The sequence below is a fragment of the Mus caroli genome, chromosome 2 (genome assembly GCF_900094665.2).
Source record: "Mus caroli chromosome 2, CAROLI_EIJ_v1.1, whole genome shotgun sequence".
In the NCBI taxonomy this organism is placed as follows: domain Eukaryota; kingdom Metazoa; phylum Chordata; class Mammalia; order Rodentia; family Muridae; genus Mus; species Mus caroli.
The window spans coordinates 144403401-144420229 of NC_034571.1; the positions used below are offsets into that span (position 1 = coordinate 144403401).

A 16829-nucleotide genomic window follows, 5' to 3' on the forward strand; every position below is an offset into this window, starting at 1 on the left:
GTTTCTTACATGAGATGAGCTGAGGAACTCCTGACTCAGCATAAGGATAAGAACCCACAACTGACAAGAAAGTGAACATACGAAAGAAAACATCCACTGTCTTCACTTGGCCTTGGAACCATAAAGAATGCATCAACTGATAAAACTTTCCCCCCTAAAACTTGTGCCCCATAAAGCCCCAAGCCTCCTGCACCCAGGCACACAGTCTCTACTCCATCAGAGAGACTGGTGTGGTGTCCTTCCTTGTTCAGACTAAAGGACAGTTCTGCTCCTGTAGAGGTTTAAACATGTAATCTCAAATACAGGATCTAACAAGGTTTTTGTAACATTGATGGCACACATATTGAATTTTTGGGAGTATGAAAATGTGTGAGGAAAATTGCTTGGCTGAAAATAAAAGGAAATGAAATTCTAGTCAAGTTTCTCTTGAGGATCACAACTGATAGAATGGGTTCATATCAAAAGGAAATTTATTGTTTAGCTTTCCTGGTAGGGGCTAGATAGTCTAACCATGGCTGTCTCACAGTGAAGGGGTCCCTAGAATCTGGTAGCTGCTCAGCCCACAAGGATGGATAGCACAGAAGTCCCAACATGGACCCAAAGGCCTGCAGGATTCCTGGAGAGTCTATGTTGGAAGCCTGAAGAAGCTGATTTAATATCAGCAAAGGAATGCAGCAGCGGCAGCCACAGAGTTGATGAGCTTGCCAGTGAGAGAAAAGGGAAGTAGGCAAAAGCCGCATTTCCTTCTTCTGTCTCCCTTTTATCTGGGTTGTCACCGGAAGGCGCTGCCCATATTTATGGTGGGTCATCCCACTTCAAATAAAATGATCAAGAAAGTTCCTCACAGGAGTGCCCAAAACCTTACCTTTTACTTGATTTCAGATCCAACTCTAGGATGAGCCTTCACAGGCACACATCAAAGCTGGTGTCTTAAAAATGAATTTATTGCGCATTGGTCAATTTACAAATTCTTATCATTCATATTATGATCAATTACTATGATTTATCGAACCAGAGGGTCTTTCCTCTTTCCAAAGTGGGCATTGACAGCTTGCTGGTAGAGAGAGGGAAGTCTTAGAAGCCCCTGAAAACTTGGTGTAGAACACATGAAAAAAAAAAAAAGAAATTTTTAGCAAGAGAGGACATGGGCTTCGCAGGACAGGGATTCTCAGCAGGATGTACCCATGCATCGTCCCATTGGACAGGTCACTTCTCCCAAACCCTGCAAAAGAAGGCAGTCTGACATGTCCTGAGCACATGCCTCGAAACAGAAGCAGAAGACTAAGACCCCGGCCTAGACCGTAGGCTGAGGATGCATTTCTCGGCTCTACCCTGACACAGCCCCAGTCACCTCCATGGCTCAGGTAAACTGAATGACTTAGCATGCCTAGATCATACACTGCAACAAAGCTGAAGATCTCATCTGCCCAAGTTTTAAAAGCTGTTGTCTTGGTCACATTGCACATCATTGCTAGTCCCCCAGTTCCCCTGGGACACTCAGGATGGTGACTCTAAGTGGTGATTCAGGCAGCTTGTTCTGAGACTTATCAGAAAGACCTAAATTCCCTCTAAGACCCAATGGCATGGGTTAGTCGGAGTTACATTTTTTTTAAGGCTTATTTGTTTTATGTGAGTACACTGTCACTATCTCAAGACACACTAGATAAGGCCATTAGATCCCATTACAGATGGTTGTGAGCCACCATATGGGTGCTGGGAATTGAACTCAGAACCTCTGGAAGAGCAGTCAGTGCTCTTACCTGCTGAGCCATCTCTCCAGCCCCCAGGTTTTTAAAAGTGACTTTTCACAGAGGGCCCTGATTTGATTCCAAGCATCCACATGGAATCTATAACTCCAGTTTCAGGAAACTATCGGCCTTATCTTGCCTTCCCAGGTGCACACACATGAGGTGCACAGACATACACACAGGCAAAGCACCCGTACACATAGAAGGTAAAAATAACATTAAAATTGAAAAAGATTGGTAGTCACCACCATTCTGAGACCACTTCCTCATAATCACCTCTTAGTTCAAAGAGCTACAGACCAAAGCAATTGCTTCTTAGTTCAGTGAGCTACAGACGAAAGCAAAGCTCTCTTACCCTCACCCCATACAGACATTCAGTGTAAAATGATAGCATAAAAACAAAACAGCAAGGGCTCTAATTTACAAGGGGAGGAAGCCAAGACACAGAGCCTCAGCAATTCCAGCAGGCAGATGGGGTAAGGCTTCCATGAGCATGGGCAAGACCATGCAGAAAGTATGGGTTCTCCATGGAAAATCATGTGCCCTTCCTATTCTCTATGGTCCAGGGCTCCACTCAATATGAAGTTTCACTTTATATCCTGTAGGCATAACGGGCTTTTCATCTTTATTTTTTATTTTTTTAAAATGCTGTGTGAAGTTTACCCTTGGGTTATTCAAATACTGATTTCTCTGCCCTAATGTCTTGTTTCAATCTGGACCCGGCGTCGAAATGCTTATCATAATGCTTATACCAAGAATCTCCTGTCTCAGGTTTGTGTAAACAGTCCTTACTATGTATTCTCTCCCTTGTCAATAAATGTTGATGACCCAATGGCTGGGCAGAAAAGAGAATAGGGTGGGACATCTTTCAGAGAAAGGAAAGGGAGAGTCAGATGTGTGGGGAGGACAGAGGAACTAGAGTAATGACGAAGGGGTCCAAAGAGCCAGTTTAATAATAATACACAAATATCATGGGATGGGTCTGAGAGGAAGCCAAATTAACATAGAAGTTTAAGCTACATCATTTAAATGCTCAGCAATTGTGGTGTCGCCTTAAATAAATCTTGGTTTCTTTGTGAAGTTATTGGGGATTAGCATAAAGTAAATAAATCCAGCTGCCAGATTAAGTCACTGTTTACATGTATAGTAAGAATAATTTGTGCCTGGAGAGATGGCTCCATGGTTAGGAGCACTGACTGCTCTTCCGGAGGTCCTGAGTTCAAATCCCAGCAACTACATGGTGGCTCACAACCATCTGTAATGGGATCTAATGCCCTTTTCTGGTGTGTCTGAAGATAGTTGCAGCAGATTCATAAACATAAAATAAATAAGTAATTATTTAAAAGAAAGAATAATTCATTTTCAGTGTCCCTCTTGCCCACATTTGAGATTGGAGAACAAATCTCCCACTGATGGAGCACAGCCATGAAAGCCCTCTGATTGACAGTATAAAAGGCAGTAATATTTGAAGCTGCCCATTCTACCAGGTGAGAATCAAGTGAGTTCAATCAGAAACCCTCCTCCTGTCTCTTTGCTCTGCTATTTACAGTAGTATCTTGCCTAAGTCTTAAGGAAGAATTTCTGTGATAACACCGGGTTCCTGAGAATCTAGTCCCACTTCCACTAAGCTTCAGCGTATCTTAGTGAAAGGGAAATGTCAAAGGTGCACACCTCTATTAGTGTCCCTGTGAGATCTACCAGATATGCCCACAACACTGCTGGGTAAATGGAGAACCCAAAACCATATTCTTGTCTCTAAATAGGAGTCATAGGAACACACACCTCAACTCTCATGCTGAATCCAGAATCATATTCCAAATGTTAGATTTTATTTCTCTTTTTTAATTCTCTATTGTGTTCCCAATTTATTTGTTTTGCCCTGAAACCTGGCTTCTGCCAAGCCTGTCTTCTGTGTGACCCACGGTCTCACACCAGTGAATTTCAAAGACATAAATATCCTCATACTTCTCCACCATGCCCTTAGCCACATTCGAGATAAAAGTCAATCTTAGAACCAGGTAGAGTGGTACCCGCCTGTAATCCCAGCACTCAGTTGGCTGAGGCAGGAACATTTAGAACTTGAGGCCAGTCTGGGCTAAACTCTATCTCAGAAAGAAAAATGAAAGTGAAAGAACACACCGAGGATCAGAGGTGAGGAGGTCACAACATCTGTCCCAACACTGTGAGTAACTGGGACCAGCGTGACCTAGGCACGCAGGAATTCTGCCAGATCAGGCTGTCTGGGCTAGTGCCCTGAGCAGACCTTGGGCACAAACTCTGCAGCCAGCCCCACAACACTCAGAAGCAGCTCCACTCCCAGGTGCTCTAACATGCCCAGGATCATAGGATCCCAGGAGCTTAGTCACGCCAGAATCTCAGGGTCCAGAAGCAGTTTGACTCCCAGGAGCTCTGACACACCCAGGATCTCAGGATCACAGGATCTCAGGATCACAGGATCCCAGAGACAGCTGTACTCTGAGGAGTTCTGACACAACCAGGATCACAGGAAGGACAGGCCCCAGTCAGATATAGCCAAGGCAGGTAGCACTACAGATAACCAGATGGTGGGAGGCAAGCATAAGAACATAAGCAACAGAACCAAGGTTACTCGGCATCATTAGAACCCAAGTCTCCCACCATAGCAAGTCCTGGATACCCCAACACACCAGAAAAGCAAGATTCAGATCTAAAATCACTTCTCATGATGATGATAGAGGACTTTAAGAAGGACATAAATAACTCCCTTAATGAAATACAGGAGAACACAGGTAAACAGCTAGAAGCCCTTAAAGAGGAAACACAAAAATCCCTTAAAGAATTTCAGGAAAACACAAACAGGTGAAGGGAAAGAACAAAACCATCTAGGATCTAAAAATCTAACTAGAAACATTAAAGAAATCACAAAGGGAGATAACCCTGGAGTTAGAAAACTTAGGAAAGAGATCGGGAGTCATAGATGCAAGCATCACCAACAGAATACAAGAAATAGAAGAGAGAATCTCAGGTGCAGAAGATACCATAGAAAACATTGATACAACAGTGAAAGAAAACACAAAAACCAAAAAGCTCCTAACCCCAAACATCCAGGAAATGCAGGACACAATGAGAAGACCAAACTTAAGGATAATAGGTATAGAAGAGAGCAATGATTCCCAACTTAAAGGGCCAGTAAATATCTTCAACAAAATTATAAAAGAAAACCTTCCTATCCTAAAGAAAGAGAAGCCCATGAACATACAAGAAGACCACAGAACTCCAAATATACTGGACCAGAAAAGAAATTCCTCCCATCACATAATAATCAAACCACCAAATGCACTAAACAAAGAAAGAATTTTAAAAGCAGTAAAGGAAAAAGGTCAAGTAACATATAAGGCAGGCCTATCAGAATTACACCAGACTTCTCACCAGAGACTATGAAAGCCAGAAGATCCTGGGCAGATGTCATACAGACACTAAGAGAACACAAATGGCAGCCCAGGCTACTATACCCAGTAAAACTCTCAATTACCATAGATGGAGAAAACAAGATATTCCATGACAAAACCAAATTTACACAATATCTTTCCACAAATCCAGCCCTACTAAGGAAGAAGCAAGAAAGTAATCTTTCAACAAACCCACACAAACATAATTCCATCTCTAACATCAAAAATAGCACTATCACTTTTCCTTAATATCTCTTAATAAGAAAATTAATATTACCAACATATCCTAATTGATTGAAATTAAAAAATATAAATAAGAAATTTGTAAGCTTAAATCCAGTGGCCTCTCTAGTTTGGTAATTGGAGAAATAGGTCCAATATTGTACAATCCATATACACTTTCTGCTTGTTTGTACGTGATGGTATCTTGCTGTGTGCCACATAATGATCTTGAAATCATGCTTCTCCTATCTCAGCCTCTCCATTAGTAGGATTGTTTATTTGATGTTTTTACACTATACTATAGTTTCCAGAACAATTAACTTATTTAAAAATTATTTACATAGTCAAAAGAAACGTAGACAATTAATTTGGGAGGTGGCTTGTAAGAGATATATTCTTGTTTGAGGAACTGTGTCAATGGGGGTAGGCTTTGAGGTATCAGAAGCTCAAGCCAGGCCCAGTGTCTCTGTCTTCCCAATGCCTGCAGATCCAGATCCAGATGTAGAACTCTCGGCTACTCTCCAAAGCCATGTCTGTCTCCATGCCACCATGCTCCCTGTCATGCTGACAATAGACTAAACCTCTGAACTCTGAACTCTAAGCCAGCCTCAATTAAATGGTTTCCGTTATAGGAGTTACTATGGTCATGGTGTCTCTTCACAGCAATAGAAACTCAAACTAAGACAGAATAAAGATAGACTAACAAACACACGCACATTGGTCATTTAGTACACAGGTAGAATATGAAGAAGGAGATGGATGAGGGCTGGAGAGATAGCAGTGGTTAAGAGCACCAACTGCTCTTCCGAAGGTCCCAAGTTCAAATCCCAGCAACCAGATGGTGGTTCACAACCATCCGTAATGAGATCTGATGCCCTCTTCTGATGTGTCTGAAGACAGCTACAGTGTACTTAGATATAATAATAAATCTTTAAGAAAAGAGAGAGAAGGAGATGGATAGGAAGAAGGAGAGGGATGGGAGATGGGGAAGAAGGAGAGAGAGAAAAAGAAGGAGAAGGAGGAGGAGGAGAAGGAGGAGGAGGAGAGTGGAGTCAAGGAGGGTGCAGAGGTAAAGGGTCTGTGGCATCTCCCTCCTCAGGTAAGGAGGGCAACAGAGGCCAGGCGTGTGGCAAGGAGTCCATGAGAGAAAGCCTGGAGAGGCCCTGGCATGAAGGTTGATAGTGTGTTGTTTTTAATAAAATCTCAATCATTTGATTTTACCAGTGAAGACTCAGGATCCAGATGCTGGGGTGAAACCTTGCTATCTTACAGAGGCGATGAAGCACCTAACTGAACATCCTCCTCAGCCACCATCCCAGCATGATGCTCTTCCCCTCCACACTGTCTCTAAAAACCCTCAAACGGAATGTCCCCCCTTTCTACTTCCTATTTGTCTCTCTATCCATCCTCCTGAGTTTCTCTTGCTCTCTATGGTTTTTTCCTATGCTCACTCCCTGACAACTGGTTGCTTGCTCCACCTCTTGACCTATGGTTAATTTTCTTTAATCCTATTTACAATAAATCGAAAGCTCTTGGATTAAAGTTGTGTTCTAGGGCTGAGCCACACCACAACTGAAAACAGGCTTTCCTGCAAATAATACAATCTCAGGGGTCACAGTGTGATCAAATATCCTGTAACATTTCCCACCTTTTGTCTAAATAAAAAGGAAAGATCTTGTCTCTAACATAGTAAAACTATTTACAACAATGAAGCTATTTCTGTCATGCTTTCCACAGTATTTAGCTTGGTTGTATTTGGAAGTCTTAGGATTAAGTACTTTTGAGTTCAAAATTCTGTAAGATGTTCATGTCAGTCTGTGACAGGATTTTCCCTGTCCAATCACACTAAAATATTAGGGCAGCAGGAGGCCTGTGATTGGACAGGGAAAAGGGAGGTGGAGCTGAGAGTTGCAGAGACCGAGAGCATCTCAGGAAGAGGTGAGAGATCAAGATGGAAGCGAACGAACTGGAAGAAGAACCTGAACCAGCGTGGCTTTAATTGGCCACGGGTAGTTATGATATTAAAGGATAGAATAATTGGGATATTTGTCTAATCTAGGTGGGCAGCTTTTATTGTTATCAATTGGTTCTGAAATTATTGTATTGGCATCTTGTGAATTGAGAATTTATTGATACATAAATCTGTTTGGTTAATTATAAGCTTCTAGAGTTTTGTGTCTACCAGGTTGATGGGTGTTGTGCAGCTAACCATAGGGTGGACGATGGCTGCAGGGTCTAGCTAGAATGTTGCTGGCAGCAGGAACATGGGAAGTCTGCCGGTCTGGCCCTGCCAAAGGGTTGGCAAGAAGAGAGCAGCTGGAGTGTGGAGAATGGAGGATTCATTTTTAATATTTCCTGCAACATTAGCCTTCTATGAACTCAGCAATTTGAATGTCCTAAGCAGCTTGTGCTCTGAAGCTGATTATCAGTGTTTATCAGTTTAATGACAATCTAGGCTAGGTAGACAAAACAGTCAATCTAAAGATGTCAACTCTTTGTGCAGAACCTGGTAGCAGAAGAGGCATGGGGCAGTTTCTCCCAATGGTTAGGATTACCACACTACAGGTGGGTTTGCCATTGCAGGGCCCCATCTTCTCAGAGACCTCAAAGGTTACTTTAGTAATGGTGGAAAAGGTAGACATTTTGAATGCCACGTTCAGCAGATATCAGAAAGGTTTGAGCACCAGTCTGTTAAGTACCTGTGAGGTTCACAAGCTTTGTTGCTAGTGACCTGCTTCAGACTCAAACCTAAAAACACTTACAGGAAGCCAGATGAGGCTTATTTCTGGAATTTGGTAGTTTTCTTTACGGCTACTGGTATCATGACAGGAAGTGTATGTGGAGAGCGTTTGGGGCCACTTCTAGGAATTTGGCAGGAATTTGATACTGGGTTGGGACTGCCACTTGTGTCTGTAAAGGGCAGCAGAGACGAGCTGGAGCTGGTCTTGGGACATGTTGCTTTGATGACCAACTCTCTACCTTCAGATGTTTCCCGTGTCCAGTGTTCTCTGGCTTCTTTAGTAACATTTTATTCTCCTGGAAAAATAAAACAAACGCTGCCCCAACCCTAACTCTGGGGGTTTCCTTTTTTGATAGGTTCTGTCTTTTCTAGAGCAAAATGTTTTCTTTTTTTTTTTTTTGACAAAAGAAAAAGTATTATCTTTCAACTGAAATAAAAAAATTCTTTTGAAATTTTGAAACTAAATATACCTTAATATGTGTGGATAAATATACTGATATTTCCCTTTCTTTATGTATATAAAGTCAAGGTTTAAATGTGTTTATTTTTGGATCACAAAGGGAATTCACTTTGAATTTCAGCATAACTTCTGCAAGCAGCTTTTAAATTTAAATCACTGTAGTCCCTATGTGCCTAGCTTTGCCTCCCAAATGCCATGATTAAAGATGTGAACCACAGCCTGACTCTGGATTTCTTATAATAGTTATTCTCATAGTGTTGTCCTGGTTTAATTTAGTTCTCTATTTCTCCTTATTTTTTAGTGTTAGGGGGTAAACTTTCAAGTTTTTCGAATGTGTAATCCATCATTCTTGCTGGTTTATTCTGAATTTGTTCCCTGACAAATTTTAATATTCTAGTCTTAATTAAACACGATGACAGTTTGCCCACCATTTCATCGTTTTCCGACATTTTGTCTGTCTTGTCTGTATGAGCAACATAACATTTGATGTCCTTGCTAAGTCTTGCTAGGCTTCGCCATTTCCAGTCATGCCTCCCAGGATCAGGTATCCTTGCATTTATCTGCCAGTTAGTGGTTTCCCATTCTGATGACCATATAGCTGCTATACCATTGCATGCACACCATGAATTGGAGAAGATAAAGATTTTCTACTTGGTTTCCTAGTTGTATGACTTATACCCAATAGGGCTGGGCTGATTTTGTGGTTCCTTCCTCAGTAATGGCCATTCTGTCTACCCCCCCCCCCTTCTACAGTCTATAGACTGCCGCTTCCCATCAGCCTTGGTTGATGAACCATCTCTAAACCATGCATTAGCCAAATGCTGTGACCATTCTGTTGGTCCCCATAATTCAACAGGTGCTTCTTCTGGGGGAGGGGAGAGGGTTTTAGAGATGACCAACTGTGCTATTTCCTCGGTGTGGGAAGGCACAGACCCCTTTGCTACCACATCCTGGTCATGAAGGAATTCATATAAGTACCAGTTTTCCACTGTAATATCTTTCCTTCAATGGCTAAGCTGTGAAGGACGGCCTTCAAATGGATCCAGTCCATCCTTGTGCACTTAGGACCACAATGTGGTTGGCAATGACTGAGTATAAGATTCTCCAGGCCTTGTAAAATGTCCAGATTTGTCTCTCAAAGACAGAATATTTATTCTCCATATATGGAAAGCACTTGCAATAAATGCCAACAGGCAAATCTTAGTGACCCTGTTTTGCTTTATAAAGAGTCCCCAGTTGCCAATTCACCAATAAAGATGCTGTTCATGATTAGGGCATCATTTGGTTCAATATTGGTCAGGTTTGCATGCGTGGAAATGAGCTTACAGCAGCTGAAACAGCTGCCCCTTGTTGTTTGATTGGATAGGGATTTGCAATTAAGAGAGTCCCCGGAGTCTCTGAAGATACTTTGGACTTCAGAACAGTGTGGAGACTGGAAGACTGGGGATTTTTGAAGTTGGACTGGATGAATTTTGCATTATGACATGGCTACAAGCCTATGGGAGCCAAGGAGTGGAATGTGGTGGTGTGAGTGAGAATGGCCCCCACAGGCTCATGTGTTTGAACATTTAGTACCTAGCTGACAGAATATTTTGGAAGAACTAGGGGATGGGGCCTTGTTAGAGGACGTGTGTCACTGGGGGGGGGGTTGGGGTTTCAAAAGCCCATACCATGCCCAGTCTCTTCTCCCTGCCGCCCCCTTTCTCTGCCTGCCACTTATGAGTCAGATCTGAGCTCTCAGCTATCGGTCCAAAGCCAAGCCTGCCTGCCACCATGCTCCCTGTCACGATGGCCCTGGAGCAGTCCTCTGAAACTGTAAACAAGCTCCCACTTAAATGCTATCTTTTAAAAGTGGCCTTGGTCATGATGTCTTTTCACAGCAATAGAACAGTAACTAAGACAGGAGAGAGAGCATGCCCCTAACGACATCCCTCAGTCCTCTGGGATGAAAAGATGCTATTCCATGCCTCACTTCAGGGCATCATCCCCTTCATCCCCCTCTGTGGTGCGTTAAATATGCTTGGCCCAGGGAGTAGCACTATTAGGAGGTGTGGCCTTGTTGATGTGGGTGTGACCTTGTTAGAGGAGATGTCCCTGAATGTCACTATTGGGGTGGGCCTTGAGACCCTCATCCTAACTGCCTGGGGACAGTCTCCTTCTGCTGCTTTTGGATGAAGATGTAGAACTCTCAGCTCCTTCTTCAGCACCATGCCTGTCTGTGCACTGCCGTGCTTCCTGCTATGACAATAATGGACTCTGAACCTGTAAGCCAACCCCAATTAAATGTTTGCCTTTATAAGAGTTGCCTTGGTCACGGTGTCTCCTTACAGCCATGGAAACCTAAGCTAAAACACCCTGTAACATTCACCACCACCTCTAAGTCTCTGTTACCAGACAGTGCATTTGCCTAGGCCAGTGACTGCAAAGTCAAGGATCAGAGGCAGAACTTGAGTCTTCAAGGTAGAACTCGCTCAGAGAGGCAGCCATCTGAGACAGTGGTCACTTAACAGCCTAGAGGCCTGCTCTCCACCTCAGCTCCAGCCAGTGAACGTTACAGAAGATAGGAAACGGGCAGTCCATCATTCCAAAGGTGGTCAGCCTTATCTCTGAGTCTCAACGCCTCTCTCCTTACCATTTCCTCCCAATGGTACCTCCCAATGGAATATCTCCACCAAAGCTGAATATCTCTTTCTGTCTCACCAAAATTACTTCTAAAAGGTTGGTGAGAAGCAAGCGCCATTAACCAGTGATTTAAAACTGGATTCTATGAATGAAATGCAGATCCTTGCACTGAGAAGCAAACACTTACTTGGCAGGGCTCTCGAAGCCTGGTCTCCTCTCTTCTTGGCATGCTGTTTCAGGTTGTCTCCAGATGTATAATAAAATAAATAATTACCCTAATGATAGTCATAATATTTATATATTTTTGAAATTATAATTATATAATTTCCCCCTTCCCGTTCCTTCCTCAAGTCCTCCCAAGAAACCCTCCCTGGTCTTTCAAAAGCACAGCCTTTAAACCTTTAATTAATATTGCATATGTGTAATATGCTTCTCCTTAGCAACTCTCAGTGCAGCTGGGTTTGTATACCCTCGAGGCTTGTATTCCTCCCTAGGTGCCTGGGGGAGAGGTTAACCCAGAACAAAGGGACCATTCCAGTGTGTCCTGAGCTGTTTACAATGTATCTGAACTGACCCCTTTCTATAACAAATACAAATGTTTCTATAACTTTGTTTCTATAACAAAGTACAAGTGTGGTCTAATACTATGGACCATAAGCATGCTCATTTCTGCCTCTTATCACTACACCCAGAGACTGACTCTCAGCTTCAAAACTGGAAGACTGCACAGAGATGAGTCACATCCAACAGTCCACTGGGTAGAAAGATCTAATTAATTTTTTTAAAACAAATTCCTTTCCTCAATTTTTGCCTGCCCACCTGGTTCTAGCTCCTCTTAAGGACAGTGCATCAGACAAAGCAGGTGGTATTAGTCCTGGGGAAACCAAGGCAGGTTTGTTTCTATGGCTTGGCTCTTGGGGATTTACGGAGAGGATATCACGAGTCTGCCCATGTGTCCTGGATTATCTGAGTTCAATCCAATTCTTAGAGCTCTTCTGCAGCCTTCAGAATGAGGCCAAACAGGACAGATAACCAAGCCACTTCTTCCTCTCCATCCTTTATACCCCACAAAGTACCTGGTATCTCACCTGTGTTTCCACTCTCCTTCCCTCCCTCCCTCCCTCCCTCCCTCCCTCCCTCCCTCTCCCCCTCCCTCTATCCCTCCCTTCATCCCTCTCACTGTTCCCTTCCATACTACAAGGCCACCCAGTTACCAGACTAAACTGTCCCGGCCAGTGATGACTGCTCACAGAGAGAGAGACACACACGAGAAGGAATGGATTTTTATGAAAAGAATATTCCAGAACATAGGAAAAATTACTACAAGAAGGGATGATGCTGGTGACACTTAAACCTGAGAGTAGCTTGAAGCATTTGTGGTGGGCAAGCCAGGCTCCCTCACAGAGTTAGAAGCTGGTAATCTTCCTAGGATATTTGAGGCAGCACTTCCTGTTCTTTGGGCAGCTTAAGTACTGGATCTCATATTTCTGGCAGGCATTTCTGCATAGCCCCTGGTAAAGCTCACACGGAATCCATGGCTCCCGCCTCTTGCTACTGTGGAATCCAAACAGGCCACCTGAGAAAGACATAGCCATGCTTAGTTTCTGTGCAGAGGTGATGCTAGAGGTGAGAAATCATGACTGAAATGAAACAGTCCCTTTCAACACAGGACCCAGAGTCAAAACATCTGTAGTCAAACCAGGGCTCTGCCCTTTGCCGGCTCCATGCTTCTTCTGGCCCTGCATCATCTTTCCAATGAAATAAACAACCAGGCCAAGTCCCTAATGGTTTTGTGATGATAAAATTATTACACATGGGATGTTCATAAAATCATTAAGCATTTAATAAATAAGTGAAATATTATTAAACAATTGTTTAAATTATATAAATTAATAATGTAATTAATTAGTTACTTAAGCAATTATATGGCACTTATAAAACCTAACAGAAACAAGCACAATAGAAGTCACCCCACCCTAATCCATAGCATCAATTCAACGGAGCCCATCTACAGATCTGTCTCTACCCCAATTCCTAGTTTCACTAAAACCCTCCCAGCTCCATCCAGCAGCAAACACCACTCACTGTCCACGTTATACCAGAACGTCAGCCAAGACAAGGGAGCTGCTTGTCTCCCGCTCAAACATACTCACCTTTGCAACCATCCTCTTCCTCTGTGGTCTTAAAATCCATGCCCCTCCCCCAGCTCACCATCCCACATCTAGTCATTCCTCTTCCCAACCTCCCACGTCGACACCACGAACCGGGCTCCCATCCCAGTTAGAGCACTTCCTGATACCCTTCAGGCTTTGAGTCTCCACTGTGCCAGGAGCACCGGCTAAGAACCCTAGGTTTGCCAAGAGAGAGAATTAAGGGGGGTGCTGACATAGCTAATACTGCGTCATCTGCGACCTACCGAAGAGATCTGCCTAGTCTACATATCCCCGAGATACTCATAGTACACGTGAGACCCCAGAATCTTAGAGAGACCCGAGTTACCTGTGGTCTCTTCAACCAGGATCAGCACGACCACCACAGTCATGAAGTATGACTTTGTGACTGGCATGCTGAAGCTCACAGAGGGCTGTGTTGCAGGTTGACTGGGTAGGAATCACTGCAGGGCCCTGTCTCTGTCAGTTTTGGAAATGGGCCAGGGTTAGAGGCAGTGAACTGAAAGGGATTTTAAAACCTGAGGTTAACCAAGCAGAAGGATGCAATGCCTCAGAGGTCCCAGCTGGGGGTGCTGTGCCAGGGCGGGAGACATCCCAGCAACACTCAGAGCAAAGGAGGCTGATCTTCCAGGAAGACAGAGTTTTAGCCAGTTGGCACCTCATGTGTGACACATGAGAATGAATGAGTCACTCACTCAGTGAGAAAATGTAAACTTGGAATAAGTAACCTCTGGGCCTGAATCTTTTCTAGACATTTCTCTGCTAGAAAGGAATGAACTAAATAGCATCATAAAAATGCAAGAAGGTTTAAGGTTCCTTACACAGATGTTTGATCATTGTCCATTTTTCCTCAGTAAAACTGGGCAGAGGGACTGGGGAAATGGGTCAGTGGTTAAGAGAACTGGCTGCTCTTCCAGGGCACCAGAGTTCAATTCCCAGCCTCTGCATGGTGATTTACAACTGTTGGCAACTCCAGGGGATCCTCTGGCCCCACAGGCATCAGGCACACAGGTGGTGCACAGATAGGCTTGCAGGCAATACACCCATGTGACGCCAAATAAATCGTACCAAAGCAATATTTGAGCAAACAAACAAGAACCCCAGATGATGATAACAAAAAGCTGGGTGGAGAAAAGGACAGAGGAGGTGAGCAATGTCCAATGAGCACAGAGAAAGATGCCCCTGGGACTTAGGGATGCCCATGGGTAAAGTGCTTGCTGTGAAAACATGAGGACCTGAGTTGAGATACACACACACACACACACACACATGCACACATATGCACACATAGGCACACAGGCACACACACAGACACATGCAGGCACACATATGTACACATATACACTCACCTACAGACATATACACAGGCACACACACACATATAAACACAGAGTCCAGCATGACAGCATATGTTTGAATCCACAGTGCTAGAGAGGCAGAGACAGGCAGAGCCTTGGGACTAAGTGGCTGGCTGACTAGACAAATCCCCAAGCTCCAGGTCAGTGAGATGCCTTGACCCCAAAAGTAAAGTGAAGAGCAAGGAAGAAAGACCATGATGTTGACTCTTGATCTCAACAGGTGCATACACAGATGAGTGTACACACACACACAGATGCACAGGCACACACACAGAGACACAGATAGACAGACACAAACAGGCACATATATAAACACACACACACATATATACACACACAGACACAAATATACAGACACACACAAAGACGCACAGATGCACAGACACACAGAGAAAGACACAGACACACAAATACACTCACACACAGACAGACATACACAGGCATGCATGTGCACACACACACACTTACCATCACTAACCATAAGAGAAATTCAATTTTAAACTACAGAGAGGCACCATCTCGTCCTGAGAATGTATTATATTTCAAAACAAGAGAATGAACACAGTCGGGCTGGTGAGATGGCTCAGCGGGTAAGAGCACTGACTGCTCTTCCAAAGGTCCTGAATTCAAATCCTAGCAACCACATGGTGGCTTACAACCATCCATAATGAGATCTGATGCCCTCTTCTGTTGCATCTGAAAACAGCTACAGTGTACTTACATATAATAAATAAAATAAATCTTAAACAAACAAAAGAATGAGCACAGTCATGGCCTTTTATATCCCTGGTAGCAATAGGAAATGATTTCCAGGACCATGGAAGACAATACACAGAAAGAGTGGTAATTACACAAACAGTTACACCCCAACTTCCTTTCCCAGGTGTATTTCCCAAAGAACAGAGGCTTAATTTAAAGCCCATGCTCACAGTGACATCAGCCCAGTGACATCATCACAGTGACATGTCCATAGTGATATCGTCTGTAACAGTCAGACCTGTCACTCAGTCTTGGCTAGAGGGATCTACAAAGTGCGGTGCGGGTGTGTAGTGGAGTATTGCTTTGCCTGTAAAGGAAAGGTCTCTGATTCTGACACAAGCTCTGACATCGCCAAGCCTCAACGACACAGCACCAAGAGAAAGAATCCAGATGCAGAAAGATGCAGAGTCCCACTCATACGAGGTACCCAGAGTCACCAAAGTTCTAGAAACAGAAATCAGAATTGTGGTTTCCAAGGCCTGGGGAGCAGAAAGCAGGAAGCTGGTGCCCAACGGGTCAGAGCACTTTCGCAAGCAAGCTGTGGTTACCAGCCCCGAGCAGGCAGGGACGGCGATTGCTTTGCAGTGATGGAAGCCATTGGTCCTGGGTCTAGTTTATTGGCCAACTCACTTCACCTCCTTTTATTGAGCCCATACATAAAAGCTGTATGCATTTGTGAGTTGCTATTTTTCAACACAGGATATTTCTATACGTGGGATTATGCCCAAATCAGGGTAAGTTTTTGTCTTTAAGTTTCTTCTTTAGAGTATAAATAGTCAAAATCCTTTGCCTGTCGCACCTAATGGGCCATCAGCTTTTTATTGTCGGGCAGTGCTTCCATACAGTACACAAGAGATTCTCTTTACAATCTGATATGCAAGATATATGATATGCAATTCCTGTGAGAGGGTTGTTTGACCCCCCCCCCCACAAAGGGATCGTGACCCCAAGTTGAGAACCACTCTTTTAGAGGCTAATGCCTTCACAGATATTGTTGCGGCCTGCCCGCAGTCCACAACACGAACGGTTCAACTGAGAAAGGCAGTTCAGGCTGAAAAGAGAGGAATCTAGACGGGGAGGAAGAAAAGAATGAAGCCAGGACAACAAGTTCTGATCAAGGCTCAATTTTACTAATTTCAGACANNCAGTTATAAAGGAAGGGGGAGGGAACCCAACTTCCCGCCAAGTAACTCAGGGTCCAGTAGCAGGACGAACACGTGTGTGCCTCCAGGCAGCAAAGGCAGGTTCCAGCAGTAGGTAGGCGTGGCAGGACGAATGAGCCAGTAGCTCCACCCTTGAGCAGGCAGGTTCCAGGCTGGGG

General features: G+C 43.8%; 1 protein-coding gene across 1 annotated transcript; it reads right to left on the reverse strand.

Moving 5' to 3' along the window:
• Positions 1-12490: 12490 nt before the first annotated feature.
• Positions 12491-13811, reverse strand: Defb116 (defensin beta 116). Its single transcript, XM_021157040.1, has 2 exons — positions 13720-13811; positions 12491-12796 (listed from the first exon to the last, which is right to left on the reverse strand). The coding sequence occupies exons 1-2, from the start codon at positions 13784-13786 to the stop codon at positions 12627-12629; spliced, it is 237 nt and encodes a 78-aa protein (XP_021012699.1). The 5' UTR covers positions 13787-13811; the 3' UTR covers positions 12491-12626.
• Between the last annotated feature and the right edge of the window lie 3018 nt (positions 13812-16829).

Bases quoted from the DNA above. Each gene is read 5' to 3' on its own strand.
- Defb116 (XM_021157040.1), bottom strand. From the start codon at position 13,786: ATGCCAGTCACAAAGTCATACTTCATGACTGTGGTGGTCGTGCTGATC. The intron at 12,797-13,719 runs GTAACTCGGGTC...TGTCTTTCTCAG, and splicing joins CCTGGTTGAAGAGACCACAG to GTGGCCTGTTTGGATTCCAC.